The sequence below is a fragment of the Furipterus horrens genome, unplaced genomic scaffold, assembly GCF_987537825.1.
Source record: "Furipterus horrens unplaced genomic scaffold, mFurHor1.1.pri manual_scaffold_10, whole genome shotgun sequence".
NCBI classification, from domain to species: Eukaryota; Metazoa; Chordata; class Mammalia; order Chiroptera; family Furipteridae; genus Furipterus; species Furipterus horrens.
In genome coordinates this window covers 37,256,151-37,267,956 of record NW_028327180.1, presented here as the reverse complement: position 1 = coordinate 37,267,956, position 11,806 = coordinate 37,256,151, and the positions used below count along the sequence as shown (strand labels likewise).

General features: G+C 51.5%; 1 protein-coding gene and 1 non-coding gene across 4 annotated transcripts; both read left to right on the top strand.

The window, feature by feature from the left end:
• The first annotated feature begins 3,723 nt into the window (after positions 1–3,723).
• Positions 3,724–3,797, top strand: TRNAN-GUU (transfer RNA asparagine (anticodon GUU)). Its single transcript has one exon. It is a non-coding gene; the product is annotated as a tRNA-Asn (tRNA).
• Positions 3,798–3,979: 182 nt separating this feature from the next.
• On the top strand, positions 3,980–11,446 carry NDUFS7 (NADH:ubiquinone oxidoreductase core subunit S7). 3 transcript variants are annotated; one of them, XM_090289149.1, is made up of 8 exons: positions 3,982–4,066; positions 5,427–5,460; positions 6,364–6,432; positions 6,940–7,057; positions 8,606–8,785; positions 8,860–8,906; positions 9,317–9,405; positions 11,270–11,446. In XM_090289149.1, the coding sequence occupies exons 1-8, from the start codon at positions 4,051–4,053 to the stop codon at positions 11,365–11,367; spliced, it is 651 nt and encodes a 216-aa protein (XP_090145275.1). In that variant the 5' UTR covers positions 3,982–4,050; the 3' UTR covers positions 11,368–11,446. The 3 variants fall into 3 exon arrangements, with proteins under 3 accessions (XP_090145277.1, XP_090145276.1, XP_090145275.1); XM_090289151.1 differs by lacking the exon at positions 8,606–8,785 and having other exon boundaries at positions 3,980–4,066; XM_090289150.1 differs by lacking the exon at positions 6,364–6,432 and having other exon boundaries at positions 3,981–4,066.
• Positions 11,447–11,806: the final 360 nt, after the last annotated feature.

The following is an 11,806-nucleotide window of genomic DNA, read 5'->3' as shown; positions in this document are numbered from 1 at the left end:
AAGCTGATGCGGCACTGTATGTGGCAGTAAACAGTGATGTTAACTTTAATGCCCTGTCCCATTGTCGCTGCCCTGGCTTTGTTGTCACCTCTGGCTGAGATCAGTGCCCCCCACCATGATGGCAGTGTCTTCTCTCCTGAGGGTCCCCTCATCTGACAGGAATTACCACAGAGGGCAGTTAGGAGATTCTCATGGGATGTGCAAGGGTGGGTGCCTTGGTACCCCAAGAAGTTGAGCAAGAAGGAGTTGTAGAAACTTCTGGTTGGTTAGCAGGATGTGCTGGGGAAATGGCATGCAACCTTGGGGCCCCAGATCCCTGCTGGTGATCTTTGAGTTGATTTTGCTCAAATCTAGGGTAAGAAATCCTTATATACAGCTCTGGCAGCCCTACTGTCCCTCCCAGGTTGGCCAGTGGGGTGGCTTGGGAGGAAGGAACTGGGCCCAAAACAGACCATGGTGGGTGGGGGTCTGCATCTGATGGGGAAGTTTCCTGATTCCTAGTAACCTGACTGCATGGGTCAGTCTTCCTAGACAGAGTCCTTCATCCCCCAAATGGGCCTGGCTCCCTTCCAGAGAAGTCCAACAGTGCCATCTACTGACAGTGATCCTCCCCGAGACCGGAGACCAGTCAGCTGAGACCAGTTTCCTACATCTGAATACACTGGCTACTCTTTGTTCACTAACGTACTTGAGGCCCAGTGGAAACCCCGTGGCACGTGGGGCTATTCTGTTACTGTGAAGTATTTTTAAGTTCCTGGTTTTTGTCTTTCTAACCTTCACTGTTTTAAGGCTGTGCTTGTAGACCTGAACCATTCAGATGGGAAGTAAATGCCATTTTGGAGATCTGATTGCTTTCCTAGGCCCTGCATACAAACATGCAGTCCCCCTCAGGCAGGCTCTGAACTTGTGGGATCCAACCCCAGCTCCATCTGGAGAGACTTCTAATCCATAACCTGGTTTCATGTCCCAACAGGAGTTTTCAGTGCTTGCTATATTTTTGTGGATTCTAAGGGCGTTTGTATTTGGTAGTGGTGGCTAGTGGGGTGGGTGTGGGTCTCTTCTCCCTCTAAATGGGTGGTGGTGGTAGTTCAGAAATTCATAGTCAGCTTACCTGCCAAGTGAGGAATATCCCAGAGGGCCTGAGAGTTGGCCACTGCCCTTGGAGAAGCCAGTGCCGCTCATCCGCTTCTGAAGCATGGAGAAGATGGACTTCACCCAACAAAAGGTAGGGCACACCTATCCACACCCTCCGACACTTCCCGTTCTCAATGGTGCTGGCTTCCCTCAGGTATTCTGGCAGCTGAGCCTGTGTCTACTCTGTACTGCTGACCTGGATTTGGAGGGGGTGGGGTTGAGCAGCATCCCTGACCCCAGACACTTGCCAGGAGCACACCCCCATAAACTGATGAGGATCTTGCTGTTTTTCCATCACCTTCACTATGGAGGCAGTGACTCTTGTTTGCCTTCTCTGCCACTTCCTGGGGACTTTGTCTAGCTAGTTGTTCAAAGCTGCTAGCACCTCTGCTGGGTTCTCTCTGCTGTTCCCTTGTCCTCCACCCAGGACGTTCTGGGGCACTTTCCTCCACCCTCGCCTTCCCCAGCCCAGCCCTCCACTGAACCTCATCCAGATTGTGCAACCCTGTGACCCTATGACCACACCCCACCTTCCGCCTATGGTCAGTTGACTCCCAGCACCAGCCTCCATAGCAGAGCAGTCAAACCTCAGGGAAGTAGCGTTTCTACAGAACCACTTTCTGGAGCAGGGATTCTCATTGCATAGGGCTGGCACCTCTGCAAGTCTGTTATTTATTTATTTATTTTTAATGATTTTGCCCTGATTGGTGTGGCTCGGTGGCTTTGGCGTCATCCTGCAAACCAGAAGGTTGATGGTCCAGTTCCCAGTCCTGACTGGGTTGTGGGCCAGATGCCCTGTTGGGGGCCTGTGAGAGACAAGCTGATCAATTGATGTTTCTTTCACACACCAATGTTTCCCTCTTTCTGCCTGCCTTCCCTATTCTCTAAAAAGAAATAAAATCTTTCAAAAATTATTTTAAAATAGTAGCGTATTCACTGGGTAAGAATCTCAAGTCACAGAGAAGCTTTTCTGCACAATGAACGTGGGTCCTCCTCCCACCAGATCCACAGCTTCCACTGTGCTGAGGCTGCTTCTCTGTGCTCCCTCCTCTTCCCCCCTCCCACTTCTCTCCCAACCCCACCCCAGAAGGCTAGGATTTCTGAGGTAGGCTCTTTCTTCCCCTATTTACTGCTATGTAACAAATTACACCAGATATCCAGTAGTTGGAAACAACGTTTTGATCTCTGTGGGTCAGAAATTCAGGAGCAGCTAGGTGGAGCAGCTCTGACATCCATTGAGGTCTCTCTCAGTCATATGTTGGCCTGGGCTAGGGGCTCAGCTCCTGACATTCTTCCCAATGCAGGAACTTTGGGGGAAACAGGAAAAGGGATCCTTAACAATGTATCCACATTGGTTCAGGAGTTGTGACAATGTACCATATCAGTGTAACATGTTAACCACAGGTGTGGGGTGCACTAGAACTATTATATATCTCTGTACCTTTTCTGTAAATCAAACCACTCTAAACTACAAAGTTAATTTAAATATAAATATCCAACTGCCCAGTATGGCCAATTGTAAGAAAAGGAATTTGTGCATCTTCCAGAATTTCAGAGTCCTGTTAGACTGGCTGCCCTTTTCATCTGCTCTTTCCTGTATGTTGTCCCTTTAGCAGTGGGTCTTGGCCTGGTGCCCACCCCACATCTCTCATTTCCATGGGCTTCCTTAGAACAGGAACTAGGCCTGGCTTTGCCAAGCACCAGCACAGAATAAGGAGTGGTCCTCGCCAGGAGGCCAGCTCTCTCACCTGCCTTTGCGTGTTTGGGCCTCAGTTTCCCCATATGAAAGTGGGCAAAACGGCTACCCAGTAGGATTATCAAAATGAAACGACAGGCCTTAGCCAGTGTAGCTCATGATTCGGTTGGTTGGAGTGTTGTCCCCTGACAACGAAAGCTCATGGCACATACCTAGGTTAGGGATTCAATCCCAGTCTGGTTGGGGCCATAAGTGAGACGGTTAACCAGTGGATTGGATCTCTCTCTTTCTCTCTCATTCTCTCTCTCTCTCTCTCTCTCTAAAACCCTTGGACGAGGATTGGGAGAAAAAGTGAAACAATATACAAGCGAAAAATGGTCTTGCAAACTATTTTGTCACTTTTGGTGTTCACTACTGTTTTGTTTTTACAATTACCACTGGTAATGCTACCACTTAAAAACAAAATCGGCTTGGGAGAATGGGACGTTTAGGCTGAAATCATAGTCTGGGAGGTGGGGACAGGGGTTTGAGAACCTTGCTCTGTCCGTCCCACCTAGGCATGAGTGACAGCCCTGCTCTTTTTCTGCAGAATGAGGACACATTCTGGTGAGAGGAGAAACTGCACCAGCCGCGAGGAAAGGATAAGGATGCTCGCCGGGGGCGCTGAAACCTTTGGAGAAGCCCGGGATCGAACCAGGGATCTTTAAACCTTCAGTCTAGCACTTTTCCAACTGAGCCTCTTTGGGTGGGTGGCAGGTGTCGCTCTCGTCCTCATTCTACCTAGTTCTGCGCAGGCGCCCGCGCGCAGGCAGCTACGCGCAGGCGTACCTTACCCTGCACTTAATGATTACATACACCTCATAAGGTCTCATTTGAAAGTTAAGTACAGCCTCGTCTCTGTGGCGCAATCGGTTAGCGCGTTCGGCTGTTAACCGAAAGGTTGGTGGTTCGAGCCCACCCAGGGACGTAATTATGCTTTTGTTTCTCACTTAACGAAAAAGTGGGCAGCTCTCTGTAATTTTGAAGACGGGCTACCATACTCTTTTACCTCTCTTGGGGCGTCAGGGGCGCAGGGCGTAGGGGACATCCACGGAGGCGGAACGTTCCGAGCCTAGTTTCCGGTTTCCGCTCACCAGCCGAACCACTTTGGGTGAAGATCCCGAGTACTCGGAGTGCTAAAGCTGACGGACCGCGGAGGTTATCTGAAGGCCGAGGCCAAGATGGCGGCGCTGGCGGGTGAGCGGGTTGGGGCTCTGGGGTCAGGATTCCCTCGGGGAAACTGAGGCCGGGGTAGTGACTCAGATCCCCCAGCCCCGAGAAGGCCTGGGGGCGGGGCCCGGAGGGGGCCAAGGCTCTGCCCAGAGTGCTACCCTGGAAGTTCCCGGGAGAGAAGCGTTTTGTGGATTGTCGCCCTGACTGGCGGGGAAACTCAGGCCCGGAAAGGGGTCGGAACTCCACGGGAAGGTGACATCACCTGCAGAGCAGGTGTCCCAACTTGGCCTGCTCCCGGGACCTTCGTCCTGAAAATAGTGATTAAACGCATAGGATGAAATCCACAGGATTGCAAAGGAAAGCAATTACCCCGAGACAGTTGTTAGGATTTTATCTCGAAACCATGTTGGCGAGTTCCTCGTTCAGGTGCTTGGTTATTAACGCCTGAAATCCAGCAACAAATCTGATTACTTTGGTTCTAAAGGATGGGTGGAGATGTCTGCAACCCTTAATGATGTCGTTGGGAAATGTCTGTAATTTCTTTTGGTGAAAACCACGGGCCCTGTGTTGTGTTGGTGACACTTGAGAATCGAAAGAAAGGCCAGTTTTAAGTAAGATGGTGACAACAAAGAGGTTATTTTTATTTCCCATGCAAGTTCATGGATCTAATGATGTTGAAGGGCATTTACTGGGCTGTGAGCTTGTGCAAAGCCCTAACTTTTTATGTGGGGAAACTGAAGCTCAGAGAGGAGCAACTCAAACATGAGTCTAGGGTTGGGCAGTTAGCCTGTCTTCCATGCTTGTTTCTGTGGGTTTGTTTACTTAACCCACACTTGTCACCTACAGTCAAGGCCTGGGGGGACACTGGGATTATCCCATGAGGCCCTAGCATTATTTCTGGGGAGGCAAGCACCACACAAATATGTGTAGGTGATGATAGAACAGGGTGACAAGATTGAGAGAGCTTGGAGGGCTGCTATAGACCCAGTTAGAGCTGAAATTTGTTCCATGAGAAGGGCTGGCCATGTGCACATGTGGGGCAGGGTGCTCCAGGCCAACGGAACAGCACATGGGGAGGTGCTGAAGCAGCAGCAGCAACACTGACACCTGTGAGGAAAGGAAGGTGGCCCTTGTGTGGAGCCTGGCTTTTCTTCCAGGGGCTGTGGGACATTAAGCAGGGGAGTCGTACTATTTGGTTTATATTCTGAAAGACCCCTGTTTACCAAACATTTGTTAAAGTAGAATTTAGATAGACCAAGGGTAGAGGGAGGATGCACCAGGCAGGGGACTTATGGGCAAAGACCTGGCTGACCTAGGTGCCAGAGTTCATGGCCTCTGGTTCTTTCTGAAACTTACTGCCTGCACCCTGTGGTTCTCTCTGCAGCTCCTGGCCTGCTTCGCCCAATCCTCGCTCTATGGTGAGTGCCTGTTTCTTTGGCCCTGGCCATGGCCACCCATCCAGAGGCCTTTTCAGGAAGGGATCAGACCTGGTGGCGGGTGGAGAGGGGATGGGATCAGAGTACCTCGGAGCTGGGAAGGGCTTGAGCAACTACAAACAAGTCCTGCCTGCTGAAAGGCACACAACAAATCAGGGGCACACCGGGGCTGGCAGTCTACTCTCCAGCAGGTGGTGTGTGGAATCTTCGGTGGCAACAGTCAGTGTTGTGGCAGAGCCTGATTGCAGACCCTTGTCCACCTGCTCTAGTGCCCTCAGGACTCACTCATTACCTGTTGCAGGAAAGCAATCAGTGCATTTGCTCAGATGGCAGCCCCATGCCAGCCTCCTCAGGACAGGAAGGCAGGTGGCCCTGGGGCCTCTTAAAGACAGAGCCTGGAAATCAAACCCTTAGCACCATGGGACCAGGAATATGGCAGATCTAAGGAGAGGGTCTTCCTAATGGAGAGAAGTCAGGGGGCTTCAAGGTGAGCATGGAATTGGAAGTCTTTTTTTTCTAGAAATAAAATACATATTCACTATAAAACAAAGGGAAAATGAGAGAAGTGTAAAATGAAAACCAGGCACCTTATGGCCCAGGGGTGAGCAGACTTTTTCCCTGAAGACCCCGTGGTGAATGTTTTTAGCTGTGCAGGCCAGATGGTCTCTGTTGAGACTACTCAGCTATGCTTTTATGAAAATAGTTGCAGGCAGCACAGAAACAGATTAGTATGGCTGAGTGTCAATAAAACTTTGTTTACAAAAATAGACGGAGGACTGGGTTTGCTCCCTGGCCACAGTTTCCCCATCTGTACTCCAGGGTAGTCCCTGTAACAGCACCTCCAGGCATCCCAGGCTCTCTTTCATAGGTGCTCTGTCTTCACAGCTCCAGTATGGGTACGGCTATTCAGACACGATGTGTCCATGTGAGTTTGGCTGCTGACAGTCCAAGCAGGTGAGGCCAGCCCTCCCGGTAGCCCACACACCCTGAAGCAGCTCCCCCTCCCCTAGCACAGCAGCACCCATGGTGATTCCAGGGGCCTCCTACACCTAGCAGGACTATGTGGTCCCTGCCCAGCCTCCTCCTGTGCATCTAGGCCAGTGTCTACACATCCCTAAACCAAAGGGCCTTCGCTAAAGAGTGTCAGCTGGCCCCTGTTTTCCAGATGGAGAAACTGAGTTCCCAAGAAGATTGGCCTCCTGGGGCCACAGCAAGGCAGGTTGAGGTGTGTCCATGCAGTCTTTCATTTGCTTGTTCAGCAGACCCAGGTTCAGGTGCTGGGACTCTGCAGCCCCAGGGCAATCCCTGTCCCTAAGGCTCCTCCCAGCACTGCCCAGCACTGTCCTGTGCTCTGACTAGCTACTCCATGCTAGGCCCCCGGGTATAGGCTGTGGGAGTGGCAAGCACTCATCTGGGATTCCTGCTTGGCTAACACCTCCCTGTGCCATGTCCCATGCCCAGCACGCAGCCTGCCGTGTCCAAGGCCGGAGCCGTGGCCCCCAAACCCAGCTCATTTCCCAGCAGCCGGGGCGAGTATGTGGTGGCCAAGCTGGACGACCTCGTCAACTGGGCCCGCCGGGTGAGCCCCCAACCCTCCTCCATCACCAGCTTCTGCTGCATACTTGCACACACGCACGTGAGCAGCACACATGCTCACCTGCCCCTGTCGTTCAAGGAGCCAGCTGGACTGCCCCAGAGGCTCGTTATTATATCAAGATTCATCCTCCGCACCCCCACACTGCCAACTCCTAGTCCTGACATCCCCTCGGTGTCCCTGTCTCACCTCCTTGTCTCTCCCTCAGCCCTTAGTGAAGATAGCCCATCTCCCTTCTGTAGTTCTATCTTCTGTTCATACTTTTTTTCCTTAACAAAAATTAACATTTTCATTTAAAGAATTTATTTATTTATTTTTAGAGAGAGGGAAAGGGAAGGAGAAAAAGAGGGAGAGAAACATTGATCAGTTAGTTGCCTCTTGCATGCCCCCAACCAGGTACTTGGTCTGAAACCCAGGCATCTGCCCTGACTGGAATTGAACCAGCAACCCTTTGGTTTACAGGACACCCCCCAGCTCACTGGACCAAACCAGTCAGGGCTAAAAGTAACCTTATTAACTAAAAAAGTATTGTCTGCTTAAAGCAGTAACTTCTTCCTGGCCAAAATTTTAAAAGCCTGCCCTACCCCCAGCATCAGCCATGAAACAGTGTATTCACTCCCTTAAGTCATGTGCATGGCATGTCTCCCATTGGACACATGTCTTGTCTCCCAAGACAGGGGCTCCTTTCAGTGCCCGAGGGGTGCTGGGTTGGGACAGGCCGCGTTAACAATCCCCCATTGATGGTCGTAAGCTGGCTCAGTCTTTTGTGTGTCTTTGTGTCACAGCATCAAGTGAACACCCTATCAGGGCCTCTAGCTCCAGGACAGAGATGTCCTCTGCAGCCTTGTTTATGACTGTGAACACCCAGAGACGAGGTCAGGGTCAGCCAGCTCAGGCGCCAGTCAGGTGGCCTTGCCATGTTGGACAACCCTTACGCTGTCACTGTACTAGCATATCAGTGGGGCAGTGGGGCATACTTCCTTGTCCCAGATTAGATGCAGAGGAGCAGAGAGGTCTGGCTGAGGACCACAGCTGTGGGATAATCAGTCACCAAACAGGCAAAGGTGGCAGAGGACATCTGAAGCCATCCAGTAGGGCTTCCTGAAGGAATTGGTATTCAGAGTTCTTGGGCACCAAGAGGTGTTCAGAACAAGATCCTCAGGGTTAGGCCGGTACTACATGTGGCTGCCAGGCACTCAGAACAGCAAGTGCCCATGTTGAAAGGATGGAGTTTAGGATGTACTAGGTTACATCAGTGGTATTGAAACTAATGTTATGTGGTTTGTTTTTTTGTTTTTCTTTTTGATAATGTGGCTACTGGCAAGTGTTGACCCACAGGCCTAGCTCACTTTACCTTCCCATTGGGCATCCCTGGTCATGTGATTTTTGTGTGGGGTTGGGGCAGGGAATGGTGGATGTATCATTTTTCGAGAAGGGTGAGAAATGTAGGTTTTTCTATGTGAAGTCGCCCAGTGTTTTGAAACATGATGGGACAACTGTCCACTCATGGGTTGACCACCCTGGCCCCCTCAGAGCTCCCTATGGCCCATGACCTTCGGTCTGGCCTGTTGTGCCGTGGAGATGATGCATATGGCAGCGCCCCGCTATGACATGGACCGTTTTGGCGTGGTCTTCCGAGCCAGCCCGCGCCAGTCAGATGTCATGATTGTGGCTGGGACACTCACCAACAAGATGGCCCCTGCACTCCGCAAGGTAGGCCTGGCCCTGTCCCCTACCCACACACTGCCCAGGCTTGAGCCTCATGTAGACCCTGTCATCTCTTCCAGGTCTATGACCAGATGCCAGAGCCTCGCTATGTTGTGTCCATGGGAAGGTGAGTATCAGGTGGGGCTGGGGGCCACAAGCTGGCTTCAGTGACAAGACCTACTTGTGACTCACTGGCATGTTTCTCCCTAGTCTTTTATCTGGGTTTCTGTGTGATCAAAGTCATGGAGGTATAATTTACAGTAAAATCCCACAGCTGCAGAGAGCAAGACAGTGATATTCTAGTATCTGGCTTCTCTCTGAGCATCATGTTTTCAGGGTCCATCAATTTAGCCTTGCTCTACCTGGTCTCAGGTGACTGTTGCATTCTCTGTGACTTCATATCCCATTCTTGCCCTTTTTTGGCAGCCTGGGTACCTGCTTGCAGTTGAGGGAGGGTGTGGGTTAGGGGCAGGGCCCAGGGGAGGGAACAAGGCCAGGGTGGCCAAAGAGGCCCTCACAGCACTCCTCCCCCTCCAGCTGTGCCAATGGAGGAGGTTACTACCACTACTCATACTCTGTCGTGAGGGGCTGTGACCGCATCGTGCCTGTGGACATCTACGTTCCAGGTAGGTCCACTGCCTACGTCTTTGGGCAACCAGGCCTTCAGTTTCCCACAAAGAAGTCCCCATGCTCCCACAAACACAGTGGGCTCTCTCTGTTTTAAGAATGAGCAGGCCCTGGCCGGTGTAGCACAATGGGTGGCGCATTCTCCTGTAAACCAAAAGGTTGTGGGTTTGATTCCCGGTCGGGCACATGGCCTAGGTTGTGGGTTCAGCCCCCAATTGGAGTACATGTAAGAGATAACCGATTGATGTTTCTCTCTCACATCAATATTTCTCTCCCTCTCTTCCCCTCGCTCTAAAATCAGTGAGCATGTTCTCAAATAAGGATTTTTTAAAAAATGAATGAACAGATTTGGGTCTAAAAAGGGTGACACCCTGGCCTTTTTTTGTCCCTTCATGAGCTCCCTAATTTCATCCAAATGTTGGACCAGGTCAACACCAAAGTGTTAGGTTGAGCTGTACAGAATTGCTGATACTTGGCCATTTTTAAGCTACAGTTTTATATGATTCCACCTAATAGAAACAAAATCAGAGAAATGCAATTAAAAACAAAAAAGTTCCTGGAGGACATGAATGGTGTCCATAAGCTTGTCCTCACAATGGGTTGTGAGATAACCCCCTCACCCTGGACTCATGATCACCAGGGTGGCCAGATTCAGCAAATGCAGGGCACCCAGTTAAATTTGAATGTCAGAAAAACAATGAATAATATCTTTTTCATTATAAGCATGCCCCGTGATATTCAGGATATACTTATTCTAAAAAAAGTATCAGTAGTTTGTCTAAAGTTTCCATGTAACTGGGCGATCTTTCCCTGGCTGCCCTGAGGGACTCACATGTCTCCTCATCTGGACGATCAGTGGGGGGTGGCTTCATGGGCATGTGTTGGCAGCTCCCAAAGGCAGAGAAACGGGTTTTCATGTTGGATTAGAGCTCATTGGAAAATGGAGTTGATTTGTTTAGCATTCTGCAAATATTTATTGAGTGCTTTTTCTAGTTCTGGGCCTGGCTTGGGCAACTCTGGGCCCTAGAGAAGCCTCAGCACCTGGGCCAGGCCCTGTGGGGGCAGGATGAAGACTGACACAGACATGCCTAGCCCCTCCTGTTGGGTGGCAGAGGGCACAGTGGGTGGGGCTTTAAAAGATGCATAGAGGTCCACCCTGCAGGCTTATTAACCTTGACTAGGAGCCAGACTCTTGTTCAGTTACTGCTTGTTTAATGCATGACCTCAGGCAAGTCTCCTCTCTAAGACTTGATTTCCCCATCCATCAAATGGGCAGTTGTGATCATACTGTAGCTACTCAGCACTCCAGAGTCAGCTGGAAGTAAATGACCATGACAGTTCCTTATCTGGCTACCTGAGGTGGCAGGCTTGTCAGGTCCTGGCAAGTCCTCCAGGTGGCACTGTGTCCCTCTGCTACTTTCACCTGAGATATCAGGGACAGGGACTGTGAGGAAGATTCCTCTGGGGTTTCCCTTCTCAGTCTATGGGCCTTCCTGCCCTGCCCACCTTGCTGGCTACTTCCCATGATGGGCCAAATTGCCCAGCCCCTTTGGTGCATTCATGGGATGCTGGGGTGGGGGCCCATCTCAGTCCTCCCCACCTTGGGAAGTACCCTGGATGTGGCCAACCAGCCCTCAGACACCTGCAACCCACTTGCAGCTCCCACTCTACCTGTAGTTGCTGCTCCCAGCTAGACCATTTGACCTTCCTTATGGTTCACTTGCCCTTTGCCAGGCAGCATGGGGAGGGGTAGTGCCCCAGCAGGGCCCAGAATCCAGTCAGTGATCAAGGGCTCCTGGCTGAGCCAGGGCTGTGGGCCCCCGCCCCATGGGCAGGGACACTGAAGCAAGATCCCACCCCCAGGCTGCCCGCCCACAGCCGAGGCCCTACTCTATGGCATCCTGCAGCTTCAGAAGAAGATCAAGCGGGAGAAGAGACTCAGGATCTGGTACCGCAGGTAGTGCCACTCGACTACCGCCCTGGTCCTCTTCGTCATCCCAAAAGACGGTCAATAAACCCAAGAAACCCACCTGAACCAAAGCCTGTCCTTGTGTTGTACTGGCAGAGGGCCCTGGGAGGTAGGGAGATGCCTACAAGGCAGAGAGCACCCCCTGTGCCTGGCGTGGATGGGTGAGTGCTGCCTTGGGCAGGGTCAGTCCTCAGAGATGCTGAGGCCCTGGAGGCAGATGGCTCAGTCCACACCAGCCCCTCTTAGGGGCCCTGCACTTGGTCTCCTCCAGGTCCCACCTTGTGAAGAAGGTGAGCCAGATCATCCCTGGAGCCAGGTGAGGGCTGGGCTGCTTCTGCACTGTAACTGAAGGAGGTGTTGAGTCAGAGGAAACAGGACAATGGAAGAGTATTAGACCTCAGCAAATGACACTGTACTTCTCCGGTGGCTGA

Excerpts from the sequence above, each read along its gene's own strand:
- NDUFS7 (XM_090289149.1), top strand. Across the intron at positions 5,461-6,363 it reads CGCCCAATCCTCGCTCTATG|CTCCAGTATGGGTACGGCTA; the intron begins GTGAGTGCCTGT and ends CTGTCTTCACAG. Across the intron at positions 8,786-8,859 it reads TGGCCCCTGCACTCCGCAAG|GTCTATGACCAGATGCCAGA; the intron begins GTAGGCCTGGCC and ends CATCTCTTCCAG.